A 16,003-nucleotide genomic window follows, 5' to 3' on the forward strand; every position below is an offset into this window, starting at 1 on the left:
AGGCTATCCCGGACATTAAAAGATGTTTGGCAGCATCTCTAGTCTCTATCCATTAGATGCCAATAGCACCTCCTACCTCCCAGTTACAACAACCCAAAATATTTCCAGACATTGCCCAATATCTCCAGGTTACTAGGAAGAGGTCAAAACCACCCCTGGACCAAGCTATGGCTTGTGTTTGTAATCCCAGCACTCTGGGAGGATGAGGCAGGTGGATCATGTGTGTTTGAGGCAGGAGTTTGAGACCAGCCTAGCCAACGTGGTGAAACTCTGCCTCAACTAAAAATGCAAAAATCAGCTGTGCATGGTGGCATGTGCCTGTAATCCCAGCTACTCAAGAGGCTGAGGCAGGAGAATCAGGCTGAGGCAGGAGCTGGAGGTTGCAATGAGCCGAGATCGGGCCACTGCACTCCAGCCTGGGTGACCGAGTGAGACTCTGTCTTAAAAAAAATCACCTCCCGTTGAGCGCTATTGGTTTAGAGAATAAAGGGGGTGATCACCAGTCCAACTTCTTACCATACAGATAAGGAAGCCAAAGGCTAGGCACATTAAATACCTTGTTCAAATGTTCTTAGCTACACAGCTAGTTAATGACAGATCTAATTCAGAAAGCCCAGACTGTTTGTTATGTTTGTTTTTAGAGACAGGGTCTCATTCTGTGACTCAGGCTAGAGTGCAGTGGTGCACAGCTCACTCAAGCCTCGACCTCCTGGGCTCAGATGATCCTCCCACCTCAGCCTCTCCAGTAGCTGAGACGACAGGCACACACCACCAAGCCTGGTGTTTTTTTTTTTTTTTTTTTGGTAGAGACAGGGTTTTATCTTGTTGCCTAGGCTGGTCTTGAACCGCTGAACTCAAGCAATTCACTCACCTTGGCCTCTGAAAGTGATGGGATTACAGGAGTGAGCCACCACACCTGGCCTATCAGGCTTCATTTTTAAGACCTGTACATAACTGAAATATTTCTGTCTTAAGACCGACCTTAACAAGTAAGCACTATCATTATCCCCATTTTATAAATGAAGAAACTGAGGCATAGAGGTCCAAGGTCATCCTAAGTGACAGAACTAGCTGCAGCCCAGGAAGTCTGGTTCATGATTATTAAGGGGAAAGACTGGAGATGCCTAATCAGAAGGGAGAAAAAATGGGTCAGAGAATGGAAATGACAGTGATCAGAAAATAACAGGCAGAGGTAACAGGGCAGCTAGACCTTGGGAGAGGGGAGTTCTCACTTGGAAGGGAAAAGTTGGGCAGGGATGCTGATAGGAAGGGATAGAAATTGGAGGAGAGGAAGTTGGGAACTCACACTGTGTATCCATGTAGGGACAAGATGAGGATTCTGTTTACCTTCTGCATAGCAGAGAAGGAACTTCCCCACATCGGGCAGGGCAGGGTCTCTGTTAAAGACTGACACCAGAGGCCGGGCGCGGTGGCTCACGCCTGTAATCCCAGCACTTTGGGAGGCCGTGGTGGGTGGATCACGAGGTCAAGAGATCGAGACCATCCTGGTCAACATGGTGAAACCCCATCTCTACTAAAAATACAAAAAAAAAAAAAAAAATTAGCTGGGCATGGTGGCACGTGCCTGTAATCCCAGCTACTTGGGAGACTGAGGCGGGAGAATTGCCTGAACCCAGGAGGCGGAGGTTGCAGTGAGCCGAGATCATGCCATTGCACTCCAGCCTGGGTAACAAGAGCGAAACTCCGTCTCAAAAAAAAACAAAAAACAAAAAAATTAGCTGGGCATGGTGGCACACGCCTGTAATCCTGGCTACTCAGGAGGCTGAGGCAGGAGAATTGCTTGAACCCAGGAGGCGGAGGTTACAGTGAGCTGAAACTGTGCCACTGCACTCCAGCCTGGGCGACAGAGTGAGACTTCATCTCAGGGAAAAAAAAAGACTGACTCCAGTGAGCACCAGCCACTGATGTTAATATTTGTACCCTAAAAACCAACTTGAGAATCACCAGGGGTATACACACCACATTTTGCAAAATGTTGAGATCACCCCTCTCTAAAAAATATAAAGTGCTTTGGGTAATATTTTATGAATTTTCAAGACTTTTCTGTTTCCACGACTAGTTCATAGACAAAATATACAACTTAAAACACATGTGCATCTGCTCATGCGCAAACACACACACACATCATTGCTCAATGAAAATATCAGGCATAGAACTGCTTTATCACACATTTCACCAGCTCCTCATGTTTCTTCAACACTTGGCTTTTCAAAAACAAATTTTTTGGACATGTTTTGTCTTTTAGACTTTCCAGTTTTCACAGACCAAGATGTTAATAAACAACTTGGGGAAATTGGGTAAGTGTTGTCATATTTGTAAATATCAGGATTTCTAAGAAGAAAAAATGTCATGTTTTGCCCTTAGTGATGTAATAGCACTTATGTGGAAATTCACCCATAGTATGTTAAGTAAGTATGTAAACTGTGGTCAAACTCAAGTATACCAGACTATTCAGGTACTAAAACTAACACTAATGCAAATATGTTTTAAAGTAATGTATAAAAATGTGAAGTGTGACAGAGTAAGAGCAAGTCCTTTAGAGACAGTCATGTCTAGCACTAGCATCATAGTATCATGTACTAGTATATACTGGTGTAACACACTACCATTACAGGATTATTGTGAAGATTAAGGGAGATAGTGTGGCTGGGAGCGGTGGCTCATGCCTGTAATCCCAGCGTTTTGGGAGGCTGAGGCAGGCGGATCACCTGAGATCAAGAGTTTGAGACCAGCCTGACCAATATGGAGAAACCCTGTCTCTACTAAAAACACAAAATTATTAGCCAGGTGTGATGGCACATGCCTGTAATCTCAACTACTTGGGAGGCTGAGGCAGGAGAATTGCTTGAACCCAGGAGGTGGAGGTTGCAGTGAGCCGAGATCACACCACTGAACTCCATCCTGGGCAACAAGAGTGAAACTCTGTCTCAGAAAAAAAAAAAAAAACCTGTAGCTGGGACTACAGGCTTGTGCCACCACACCCAGCTAATTTTTGTATATTTAGTAGAGACGGGGTTTCACCATGTTGCCCAGATGGTCACGATCTCCTGACCTCGTGATCTGCCCGCCTCACCTCCCAAAGTGCTAGGATTTTAGGCATCAGCCACCATGCTCAGCCAGATCTTTTTAAATATTTCATGTGATGAAATGGGAAGTACCCATAAAGCACTTCTGCTGTGTACTGAAGTATGATTGTTATCCTGAGGTGAAGCACTTGTACCTCCATTTGAGTTGGGAATTAACTAGCCATATTTTTCATGGAACACGTTTTTACTTGAATAAATGACACAAACTGTGGTATTCAGATTTGGGTATTTTGGCAGACATTTTCTCAAGAATTAATGAAGTAAGTCTGTTACTTCAAGGAAACAACTGAAAATATTTGTTACCACTAATAAAACTCAAGCTGAATAGCTTCCCAATACTTATAAAGACTTTTATGATGAGATCAATGGTGGTACATTCCAGCTTGGGTGACAGAGCAAGAACCTGTCCAAAAAATAAATAAATAAATAAAGCAAGGAGTATTTCAGCTCTTTTTTCTTAATGCAGACATGTAGCCTATCTTTCAAAAAAGGACTTTGTTTGCCTTCTTTTAAAAGACTTTTATGATGAGATCAATGGTGGTGATATTAATGTGATTCAGCTGATATCGTGTAATGACATGTGACAATATTTATAAGATCTGCATAACTCATTTTCCAAATGAAAATACATGCTGTTATGCAATCAATCACACGTATGTAAAAAAATCCATTCAAAGTGAAAAACAGAATGGATTTCCTTGACATGGTTTTAGATTTCACATTGGAACTAATCTTTAAGAAACCATAACTTGTTGGCTGGGTGCAGTGGTTCACACCAGTTATCTCAGCACTTTGGGAAGCCGAGGTGGGTGAATCACCCAAGGTCAGGAGTTGAAGACCAGCCTGGCCAACATAGTGAAATCCTGTCTCTACTAAAAATACAAAAATTAGCCAAGTGTGGTGGCACATGCCTGTAGTCCCAACTATCTTGGAGGCTAAAAACATTTTTTTTTTTTAGAGACCAAGTATCATTCTGTCGCCCAGGCTAGACTGCAGTGGTGAAACCTCAGCTCACTGTGACCTTCACCTACTAGGTTCAAACAATTCTCCTGCCTCAGCCTCCCAAGTAGCTGGGACTACAGGCATGTGCTATCATGCCCAGCTAATTTTCGAATTTTTAGTAGAGACAGGGTTTCACCATGTTAGCCAGGCTGGTCTTGAACTCCTGACTTTAGGTGATCTGCCTGCCTTGGCCTCCCAAAGTACTAGGATTACAGGCGTGAGCCACCACAGCCAGCCCAAGAGTGTAATGAGATTCTGAGACTAAAAAGTTTAAGAACCACTATCTTAAATAGTTCTGCAAAGTTGGGCTGGTTATCCCAGGAAGACAGTGCTTAGAGCCAAACCTACCGTAAGAAATGATCATTTCCTAGTAAGTTTCAGCAGTGGAACACTGTTAGGGAGGAAATTCAAAAGCTAGAGTTAGTACTGTAATAGTTCATGTTTACAGTAACAGGTAATAACAGGTAAGTGGAATAGATTAGGACGGTTGGTTTCAAGGAAGGCAAACAAAGTCCTTCTTTGAAAGATAGGCTACATGTCTGCATTAAGAAAAAAAGAGCTGAAATACTCCCTGCTTGCTCTATTTATTTATTTGACAGGTTCTTGCTCTGTCACTCAGGCTGGAATGCAGTAGTGTGATCAGGGCTCACTGCAGTCTTGATCTCCCTGGCTCAACCAATCCTCCCATCTCAGCCTCCTGAGGAGCTGGGACCATGGGCATGCACGACCATGCCTGGCTAATTTTTTTGGATTTTTCTGTAAAGATGGGGTTTTTGTCATGCTGTCCAGGCGGGTCTCAAACTCCTGGGCTTACATGATTCTCCTACTCTGGCCTCCCAAAGTGCAGGGGTTATAGGCATGAGCCACCCAGCTGGTGTAAAGACAGGATCTTGCCATGTTGCCCAAGCTGGTCTTGAACTCCTGGGCTCAAGCAATCCTCCTGCCTCAGCCTCCCAAATTGCTGAGGTTATAGGCATTAGCCACAGAGCCTGGCCCTGTTTGTTCCTGATGTGTCTCCAGATAGATTAGGGAGAAATTTGTCCTTCTGTGATTCAAATAAGACAAAGGGAGTGGCGAGTGGCAATTGGATCTCACCAGGGCCCACAATTTGAACTTAAGGTGGAAGGTCATAATAAAGAGTGTTAGAACATTTCCTTGCTGGAATGGTACCAAGGTCAACCACAGAAATTTAGCTTTAAGATTGATGTAGGAACCCCTCAATTTTCAGTCTCCTTTCCAGTCAACAAGTGAACAATGCCAGCCCTGAGGTCTAAGAGCTTTTCAGATTCTGGCCTTCAGTCTTACGGTAACGATGTTAAAACTTGAATATTGTTTAGGCTCTGAATTTAATAAGCAATAAAAACCATGAGAAACCATTTGACCCATTTCAGCCTCTTGATGTCCTAAAATTTCCATCTCACTGGGATGAAAAGAAGAAAGGCATGATCCAAGCAAAAAATGGGTTGTCTGTCCAAGAGGAAAAGAAAGCAATAGAAGGAATTCTAGCTTTAGATGGGATTGTTTCTGAAAATAGGAGACACGGAGCACCACCAACGAGGTCAACGCCAAGGACTGACCAGAAGTCACCCAGTAGTCTTTCCAAGCCTTCCTTTAATCATTGAGGAAGCATTCCTTCCATATCCGCCCAATCCATCTTGGTCACAAAAGACCATTTATCTTCCTCAAGACTGCTTCTATGTGAAAAAAATAAAGAATAATAATTCACGTGATCCCTGGAGTCAGCCTGGCTGGATCTCAATCCTGACTCTACCAATTGTAATGACCTGGGAAGACGATGCCATCGCTCAGTCTTTAATTTCCTTCTCTGTTAAAATGACAAGGTGCAGTACTGATTTTATAAGGTTCTTTTGAGGATTATCTAAAATAATGACTATCAAGCACTTAACACAGGAGGACATGGCACACACTGAGTGCCGAATAAACGGTAGTTATTATTAGGGATATTCTTTGCTTCGTATTCCCATCTGTGAGCGTTTTTTTTTCCGTTATTTCTCCGCAGAAACCCTTTCTCTCGGGGCTGCTGATCTGCGAAGCATCTGGTCCTTCATATCCCTGAGTCATCAGCATAAAGATGCCGGGTTTCCGAAGTCCTCCCTCCTCCTTCTGCTCTCTAGGGCTCCCTCTCCTGACTGCTTAGTTCTCCTGGGGGCCCACAACTAAATTTCGTGACGGCTTGTCTTTCTCGGGGCCGAGCCACCCGTCTTGGAGGAACGTCCTCAGTCCCCTTTGCCCCAGAGACCACCAGACAGGCAGCGACGTGACCCCGAGGCGCGCCCGGACTTCCAAGTGGCCGGGGGCCGGGCGGTGCCAGGAGGTGAGCAGGAGGCGGTGGGCGGGGCCACGCTTCGTCCGAGGTGAGAGCAAGGCCACACCCCGAGGTGCGAGAGCTGGAGGCGTGGCCCCACCCAAGGCGAAAGCGAGGCTGAAGGCGGAACCACGCCCAGAACTGGATGCGATGCCAGGGGCGTGGCCGCGCCGGTGAGGCGGCTGGGACCGTTAGGGTTGTGCTATCCGCCTCCTGGGCGTGAGGCATTGCAGGGGTTAAGGCCGCCGGCGCCACCTGGGCGCCGCTGAGGAGACCTGCGAGCCGGCGAATCCCGGGCGCGGGCCCGGCGAACAGGTGCCCGCGCGCGTCAGGCGCCGGCACGGGGCGGGGCGAGGGGACGCGGCCGGAAGCCCGGGGCGGGGCGCGGCCGGCCCGGTGAGCGGGAGGAGCCGGGGAAGGCAGGAAGGAGCTCACCGGGCTGCGCGGCGCGCGATGTGGAGCCGCCGCCTCGGCCCCTGCAGCAGCAGCAGCCGCCGTCGCCGCCGCTGCTGCTGGGGCTGCCGCCGAGCCGAGGGTCATGGAGCGCGGCTGCAGAGAGCGGCCGCCGGCAGCAGCAGTGAGCGTCGCGGCGACCGCGGAGCGCAGCCCGCCCCGTGAGGCGCTGCCCGGCCGGCGGCGGCAGCAGCAGCAGCGGCGGCAGCGGCAACAGGGCGGCTGAGAACCCGGCGGCGGCTGCGGCGTTTCTCCTCGCTTCCTCCCTTCTCGCTTCGCCGTCCCTCAGTCTCCATTCCCGAGTCCTCCCTTTCCCAGCCTTCCCATTCCCACCGCAGCCTCCGCTACTACCCCCTCCTCTAGCTCGCGCGTGAGCAGCTGAGCCCGGGGGCGGGGAAGGGGGCGCGGGGGAGGGGCGGGCCGGCGCGCGCCGCGCCCAGGGCTCGCGGGGACCCGGGGGGCGCGTGCCGCGGCGCGAGGCGAGGCGCGGGGCGCGGGGCGGCGCGGCGGGGCCCCTCCCCCCTGCAGCCTGGCGCGCGCCGGCCGGGCCGCACCGCTGCGGGCTCCGCGCGCGCGGGCCATGTCCGCCTTCTGCCTGGGCTTGGCCGGCCGCGCTTCAGCACCTGCTGAGCCGGACAGCGCCTGCTGCATGGAGCTGCCCGCCGCGGCCGGGGACGCAGTCCGGAGTCCCGCCGCCGCCGCCCTCATCTCCTTCCCCGGGGGCTCCGGGGAGCTGGAACTGGCGTTAGAGGAGGAGCTGGCGCTGCTGGCGGCCGGGGAGCGGCCGTCCGACCCCGGGGAACGCTCTCAGGCCGAGCCTGGGCCTCTGGCTGAGGGGGCCGGACCGCAGCCGCCGCCCGCCCAGGACCCCGAGCTGCTGTCGGTGATCCGGCAGAAGGAGAAGGATCTAGTGTTGGCGGCTCGGCTGGGCAAGGCGCTGCTCGAGAGGAACCAGGACATGAGCCGGCAGTACGAGCAGATGCACAAGGAGCTGACAGACAAGCTTGAGGTGAGTGCCTCCCGCCCAGGATTGGAGGGGAGCAGGGGCGGCCCAGGCACGCGCCCGGCCCTGGGCAGTTTGGGGAGCTACTCACCCCCACTTCGTGGCTCACCCTACCCTCACAGAAAACCACCTGGAATTAACGCGGGAGGTAGGATGGAGGATGGAGGATTATCAGATCAGGTCATTCATTGAACCCACTTGACTTCCCCACCCCGCTCACGGCAAATAGGTCCATGCATGGCTCCAGCCGCTGTGGGCCGTTCTATATATGTACTGTACCCAGCATCTAAAATAGAGCTTACAGTATGACTAATTTATACAGCACTGAGGTGATGTCTGCACACAGAAATGAGAAAGTCGAGAAGCATTTAAAATATGCTCCAGGTTTTCAGAGAAGTAGTTAATCTCTAATCAGGGTGTTAGCTTAAAGCTTTCCAGTTTGGGTGTTAAGGCCTCTAGTTGCCCTTGTCTTAACTTCCTGGCAACTCAGAGTTGTGGGAAACAAGTGCCCCTAAAGGAGCTTTATATAGCCTTCAAATGCTCAGGGATTAGGAAATGTGGTTCTCTTGCAGAAATCAGGCAAACCAGGGCTCAACATGTGACCGCTGGTAGTGGATTTCATTTGGGCCTCAGTATTTGTGTGTATTTAAACAGTACTTTTCTGTGTTCTGGGTTTCAGGCTTGCAGCTGAATGACCAAATGCAACCTATGAGAAACATATTACTTTAACTTCTGTTAAAAATACCACTTTAGGTATCTTGCACTATTTCTGCCAATTCCCTGGGACAGTCTTTCAGAGTTGTTTTCTTGCCCTTAACTAGAAAAGGCCCTTGAATGCAGTATAGAATGCCAGCAGTTCTGAAAATTAGATTGCAGAAAAAGGGGCAAGGGGTGGGGAGAGGGAGTCATCTGTGACTTATTCTGCCTATGCATTTGCTATTACTGTTACCTAGTTTGGTTGCAACCAGTTCTTTTCATTCTTAGTTATAGCAAGAGAATAGTACAGACCTGAATGAGGTTTGAAATTTGACCCTAATCCAGTTTTATATCACTGCTGCTGGTTGAACAGTCAGAGTGTAAACTCAGAAATATTCTGTAATGAGATTTAAGTGTGTCTGTAGTCCAAAGACATTAAAGTAAATTCGGGAGAAAAAAGGAAACCGTCGAGTGCCCTTGTAGTTTGGTTGGCCTGTTAACTAGGTCTGCTAATTGATGAACTCCTGAGATACCTCTCTGAAAAGTCGTTGGTGAAACCTATAGATAGACTGCCAAAAAGCAACCTAATGAATTGAATTGTTTAATTTTCACTTGAAGTAGGGGTCTAGAAATAAAAAGCCTCTTTTTTTTTTGTAAAGAGATTCAATTATACGACTTTGTAAAGAAGCACAACTGCAGAGATTTATACTTGTGATTTGAAATTTCTTCAGTGAAGGACTTGATTGAAGAGACAGCTGACTTGAAAGGAACACCGTATCAGTTTGATTAGTGACAGATTTCATAGTAATCCCGAGTGTGCGGTTACACACATCCTGGGTTCTATGTGGAGTCCTTATACATTTCTTCAGCAAAGGGCAAAGATTTCAGAATTGTAACAAAAAGAGGTTATATTGTAAAAGAAGAAATTATCTTTGACATTTTGTAATTTACTTAATGGACAACAATAGTTTAAAACTCTTAAACTATTTTTTTAAATCTTCATTCCTCTACAGGTCAGCATATGAACTCTAGTTTTAAAAGTTCAGTTTAAGTTCTGGAGATTGTCGCACAACAATGTGAATATAACTAACATATACTTAAAGATCAAATATTGATCATTGTTGAAACTCAGTGATGAGGGGAGTCAGTTATTTCTTCTAGGTATGTTTGAAAATTATATAAAATGTTAAAGTTGTAAAAATATACATTAAAGATACAATAGAGTACCATCATTTGCTTGTTAATTCTTCTAGTGTTAAGTGACAAACCTGGTTTACAGAGTATTGTTTCATTTCACACCTGCAGTTGAGTTTTCCCCGCAGAACATTTTTTGAACAACATGTATTTTAGAATATCTGTTTAGACAAATTGCTTTCTAAAGTGTAACACAAACTACTGTACTTTTTTTTTTTTGAGATAAGATCCCCCCCTCCCCCCAGGGAGTAGAGTGGCATGATCATGGCTTATTGCAGCCTCAAGTGACCCTCCACTCAGCCTCCTGAGCAGCTGGGACCACAGGCGCATACTACACGCTAATTTTGTAAAAATGTTTTGTAGAGATGGGGGTCTCACTATATTGCCCAGGCTGATCTTAAACTACAAGGCTCAAGTAATCCTCCTGCCCTGGCCTTACGAAGTGGTGGGATTACAGGAGTAAACCTGTATTTTCAATTAAATCAAATACTTGGGAGTATAAAACCAATACTTTAAGAAGCATTTACTCATGAGAAAACTTGACCAGAAGAGAAAAAAAAAATTTATAATCTTCTACAAACTGTCAGACACTGGGAGTCAAACATGTTTTCTTACAGCGTAGTTTGAAAGATAAACGTGAGTGGACTGAGAATGCCAGTTTCACTACTGAATAATGGTTTTATTTTAGTCCCGTCTTCTCTACTACTTCAAAATTGACACATTTCTAATTCAGGACAAACAAGACATTTTTCACGATATTTTCTACCTATTCATTAGTTAATATTAAATACCTCTCTGGTTGTGTGTGCCAAGCTCAGTATTTTGTTTTTTTCATGTCAAATATATACTGTTGATGCTACACTATTGTGTCATTAAAGGCATACTGTTAATATTTAAAGTCTTCAGTGGTTTAAAGGTTAATATAGAAGTTTTTTAGCTATATGTCTCTTGGGGTTAAAATAAAAATTCAGGTTAATTGGGAACACTGTAAGGTTCGGGTCATTTTTTCCGCTCTTTAAGTGACTATATTTTATTTTATTACTCATTCATTGAATCAGATGCTTAAAGTTCTTTTTTTTTTTTTTTTTTTGAGACACAGTCTTGCTCTGTCTCCAGGACGGAGTGCAGTGGCACGGTCTCAACTCACTGCTGCAACCTCTACCTCCTGGGTTCAAGCGATTCTCCTGCCTTAGCCTCCCGAGTAGCTGTGACTACAGGCGAGTGCCACCACGCCCAGCTAATTTTTGTATTTTTAGTAGAGATGGGGTTTCACCATAAACCCTGAAGCCTCCTGAAGTGCTGGGATTACAGGCATGTGCTACCATGCCCAGCCTCTTTGTGTGTGTGTGTGTGTGTGTGTGTGTGTGTGTGTGTGTATGTGTGTGTATGTGTGTGTTTGAGACAGTCTCACTCTGTTGCCCAGGCAGGAGTGCAATGGTGTGATCTCAGCTCACTGCGACCTCCGCCTCCTGGATTCAAATGATTCTCCACTACAGCCTCCCAAGCAGCTGGGATTACATGCCCCCGCCATCATGCCTGGCTAATTTTTGTATTTTTGTAGAGATGGGGTTTTGCCATGTTGGCCAGGCTGGTCTTGAACTCCTGACCGCAGATGATCCTTCCGTTTCAGCCTCCCAGAGTCTGGTATTACAGGAATGAGCCACCGTGCCTGGCCCAGATGCTTAAAGTTCTGAAGACATTTAAAAATTTTTATTTTCATCAACAATTAGCTCTTTTACTTTTAAAACTTATATCCAGCCGTGTCCTTAGTTTTTCCTCCAGATTGTGAAGAAGACAACAACTTGCATTTATAGACTTTTTTTCTTCAGAAATTAAATGCTTGTTAATGTACAGGATCTCCCTTTTCCCATCGTGGCTGAGTGGATTATCTCTTTACTGCAGAGGTCATTCTCTTCCCTCAGTTATATTTTCCTCCTCCTCTCCTAGGCCAGGCCAATTCTCATTAGTCCAGTACTATTTTTTTTAAGAGGAAAAAAAAGATGAAAATGCGTATGTAATGAGAGTCACTAGTAGATTTAGGGAAGAAAACCTGTGGGTTCTGATTTGCATTCAGTTCTTGGACCTCTTAAAGAACAGTACTTTTTCTTTGTATTTTTAAAGAGTCATGCACTGGACTTCTGAGCATATTGTCACTTTTTTGGTTTTTTGTTTTGTCTTTTTGTTTTTGCAGAAATCCATGTCTATAGAGACCTATTTTATGTAGGCTAATCTTAATTTGGGGTGGTGGTTTTTTTTTTTTTTTTTACTTTTAAATAGACTCTATTTTTTAGATTTGCAGAAGAACTGGAAAGATAATACAGAGAGTTTCCATATATACTGCACCCAGCTTCCTCTTATTAACATCTTAGAACAGTATGGTACATTTGCCATAATTATTGAATCAGTACTCAAGTGATTACTAACTAAAGTCTTCCGTTTATTCAGATTATCTTAGCATTTACCTAATACATTTTTCTGTTCCAGGATACCATATTACATTTAGTTTTTGTGTCACTGTAGGCTCCTCTTAGCTGTGACTGGCAGTTTCTTAACCTTATTTTTGATGACCTTGACAATTTTGATATTAACTTTCTGAAATACTATGTAACACTGAGAAACCAAGGAGCACATAAGCAGAACTTGACCTTCACACTTCCTGACAATCTCCCTAGAGTTTTCTGGCTGATTTAGCCCTTAATTGAAAATATAATTCTAGGAGAAACTTTTCTTTTCTCACAGTAGAGCAAATGCCGAAATCTGTACAAAATGGTAAATTCTGTATGTTTAGTAATAGGAAAGCCTGAAATTTGTCAAAGGATTGGGAAACATGAAGTAGGAAATTTGTCTCATGTCTAATGAAATACAAGGGCTGAATAGACTGATCAGCACCACCTGTCCTCAGCCCCGCCCCCAAGTGGATTGGATTGTTTTCGTTGCTTGGTTGGGCTCTTCACTAACAGCTGTTTGCTGAATATTTTTAAGTCACTCTGTTCTTTTAGAACACAAGCCTAATTTATCTGGCCTCTCAGTAACACTGTGATTACTGAGTTCTTGCCATTGCCTTCTGCTCAATCTTTTTCATTTTGAAAAAATTCAGTAAAACCAAGTATCACAATTTTAGGATTGCAATTAGCATTTGTTTCTGCATTTCATCTTGCTGAAGTTTCTACAATGACTAAAACATTCTCATTTTTGGAAGTTAAGCAATACGAGGGATGCATAGAGCAAAAAATTCTCAAACTTATGAGTAGAAGACCCTCCCTTGTCATTTCTTTTCCCACATTGCTCCAAACAGACGGTATAAAATATAATGTGTCTTTTTCCACAGGTACACTCGAGTGGCTATATCCAAATGAGTTGTCCCCTTAAAGATGTCAACTTGGGAGTTTTCAGTGAAAACTGCCTTTGCCAGTGTGCTCAGAATGTTAATTTTGGATTACTGTTTTTATCTTTTGGCACCTTCCTTTGACTGCTCTCAATCATGATACATTTTCATCTTTTTGGGGATAATGACTTTCAGAAACATTCAAAAGTCACTCAACAAAATAAGGAGAATAAGATGGCAGGATGAAGGTAGATAATCTCATTTTTTAGACACACCCCACATGTGACGTAATGGAACTCATTTTCTTGCATGATTGTAAGCTGTCCCTTAAGGCTTTCCAAAAAAATATTTTGAGTGGTGAGAACTTCAGTAGAGTAAGAGTGTAACCTCCCAAGGTAAGGAGACGGCTGAGTAGTCTGAAAGAGAAGAATCATATGTACACTTTAGCTTATTCAAACAATCTCAGTGCTTGTTGTCAACCTTCAGTGTGTCAGAATTTCCTGTAGAACCCAGTATATTCACATATACAGATGTACATACACATGCATAGATGCCTTAGACTTCATTCTATTCTTAACTGAATTACAATCTCAGGAATTGGGTTCCAGGTGGGTATATTTTGAACAGTTACACTAGAATGTTTCTGAGAGCACCAGAAGTTTAGAACCATTACTTTCACTTACATTTCTCAGAGTCCTTGAAGTATAGATTTGACTGTTGTACATACTGTGCTTTTTAAGTAGGAGAACATACTTACCTCTGAAAAGAGGCATGCATATTTATCTCAGAGAAACACAAAGATGGTTTTATTTTTTTCCATCCAAAGGAATCTTATTTTATTGAGCTGCTGCATTAAACCGTATATGCTTTTCCTGCATACCATCTTTCACACGCAATTTATCAGTCTCTCCCACTAGGATGAAAATTCCATGCAGGCAAGGACCGTTCCTGTATTGCTCATTGGAATGTCCCTGGGACAAGGCCAGGTGCAGTGGCTTATGCCTGTAATCCCAGCACTTGGGGAGGCTGAGGCGGGTAGATCACGAGAACAGGAGATTGAGACCAGCCTGGCCAACATAGTGAAACCCTGTCTCTACTAAACTACAAAAAATTATCCGGGTGTGGTGGCGTGCACCTGCAGTCCCAGCTACTAAGGAGGCTGAGGCAGGAGAACCGCTTGAAACTGGGAAACACAGGTTGCAGTGAGCCAAGATTGTGCCATTGCACTCCAGCCTGGTGACAAAGACTCTATCTCCAAAAAAAAAAAAAAAAAAAAGTGTCCCTAGGACAGTGCTTGGTTCATAGTAGGTACTCAAGAATGAATGAATGTATCAGAAATAAATATGCAAGGCTTAATGAGCCATGATTTAAGTAGCTCTGAACCTGAACTTGCCCTAATGACTTTAAGTTACATTGCCATATATAGCAACAGATATTTATTGAGCTGTGACTGTGACTTAGAGAACCAAGCGAAGTCAACTGACTTAGACACAAATCCCCTCTTTGCCATTTACTAGTACTGACCTTGAGATAGTCACTTAACTTCTTCTGTGGCTTCATTTGTAAGAAGAGATGATTAATTGAAAAGATCTCTGGAGTTCTTTTCATCTCTGAGAAATTCTGTGATAGTAAGAGCCTGGTATGCCATGCATAATAGGTGACTCCAAAGGAAGCCTCCTTAAAAAACAGAGGGGGGCTGGGTACGGTAGCTCAAGCCTATAATCCTAGCATTTTGGGAGGCCAAGGCAGGAGGATCCACTGAGGCCAGGAGTTCAAGACCAACCTGAGCAACATGGTGAAACCCCATCTCTACTAAAAATACAAAAATTAGCCTGGCATCATGGTGCGTGTCTGTAATTCCAGCTGCTCAAGAGGCTGAGATGTGAGAGTTGCTTGAACCTGGGAGGCAGAGGTTGCAGTGAGCTGAGATCACACCAATGCACTTCAGCCTGGGCAACAGAACAAAACTCCTTCTCAAAAAAAATAATAATAATAATTGAGGATTTTGGTTATGGGACTCATTTTTAATTGTTTAAATATATAGTTTACCAATTAATCAGATGACTGGCAAATTTCAAGTGAACTCTCAAGTCTAGAACTTTATGCCTAACGATAAGAATAAACATAATAACTTTTAAGTATTTTCAGTAAGAATGGCTTTCTCTTTGTGAAACCAACCTCTTCCCTGCTCTGAAAGAAGGAATATTTTTGTAGCTGTGAATTGGGCAACTCGTCTTGTGTGGCAGGGTGTTTTATTGTGTTCACTGACTAGGAAAAAGAAAAGTTAGGAAAGCATGGAGAGAAGAAATAAAAGGCTGTAGAATTTTTATCAGTGTTTAAATCCTCTTCACTTTTCACCCAGCACTTAGAGCAAGAGAAACATGAACTGAGAAGACGATTTGAGAACCGAGAAGGGGAGTGGGAAGGCCGAGTGTCAGAGTTGGAAAGTGATGTGAAGCAGCTACAGGATGAGTTGGAGAGGCAGCAGGTTCATCTGCGGGAAGCAGATCGAGAAAAAACACGGGCTGTCCAGGAACTGTCGGAACAGAACCAAAGGCTATTGGATCAGCTCAGCAGGGTGAGTCACAAATTAAGAATTTAAGATATAAAATACTAAAAGTTGAAATAGGCTGGGCACGGAGGCTCATGCCTATAATCCCTGCACTTCAGGAGGCTGAGGTGGGAGAATCACTTGAGACCCATGTGGGCAACATAGGGAGACCCTATCTTTACAAAAAAATTTTTTTAATTAGCTAGGCTAGATGAATCTGGAGAACATCATTCTTAGCAAACTGACACAAGAACAGAAAATGAAATAATGCATATTCTCACTCATAGGCGGGGGATGAAAAATGAGAACTCATGGACACGGAAGGGAGTACTACACACTGGGGTCT

At 44.7% G+C, this 16,003-nt stretch overlaps 1 protein-coding gene across 5 annotated transcripts in view; it reads left to right on the top strand.

Annotated features, from left to right (window-relative positions):
* Window positions 1-7,412: 7,412 nt before the first annotated feature.
* Window positions 7,413-16,003, top strand: part of BICDL1 (BICD family like cargo adaptor 1) — a 119,073-nt gene continuing 110,482 nt past the window's right edge. For all 5 annotated transcript variants that reach the window (XR_013522154.1, XR_008474014.2, XR_013522155.1 and 2 more), the window contains exons 1-2: window positions 7,413-7,897; window positions 15,469-15,684. Coding sequence is in view for 2 of the 5 variants with exons in the window: in XM_017976415.4 (XP_017831904.1) it covers window positions 7,469-7,897; window positions 15,469-15,684 (645 nt within the window). In the remaining 3 variants the exon portion in view is untranslated. The remainder of the gene's footprint in view (window positions 7,898-15,468; window positions 15,685-16,003) is intronic.

Source organism: Callithrix jacchus, chromosome 9, assembly GCF_049354715.1.
Source record: "Callithrix jacchus isolate 240 chromosome 9, calJac240_pri, whole genome shotgun sequence".
Taxonomy (NCBI): domain Eukaryota; kingdom Metazoa; phylum Chordata; class Mammalia; order Primates; family Cebidae; genus Callithrix; species Callithrix jacchus.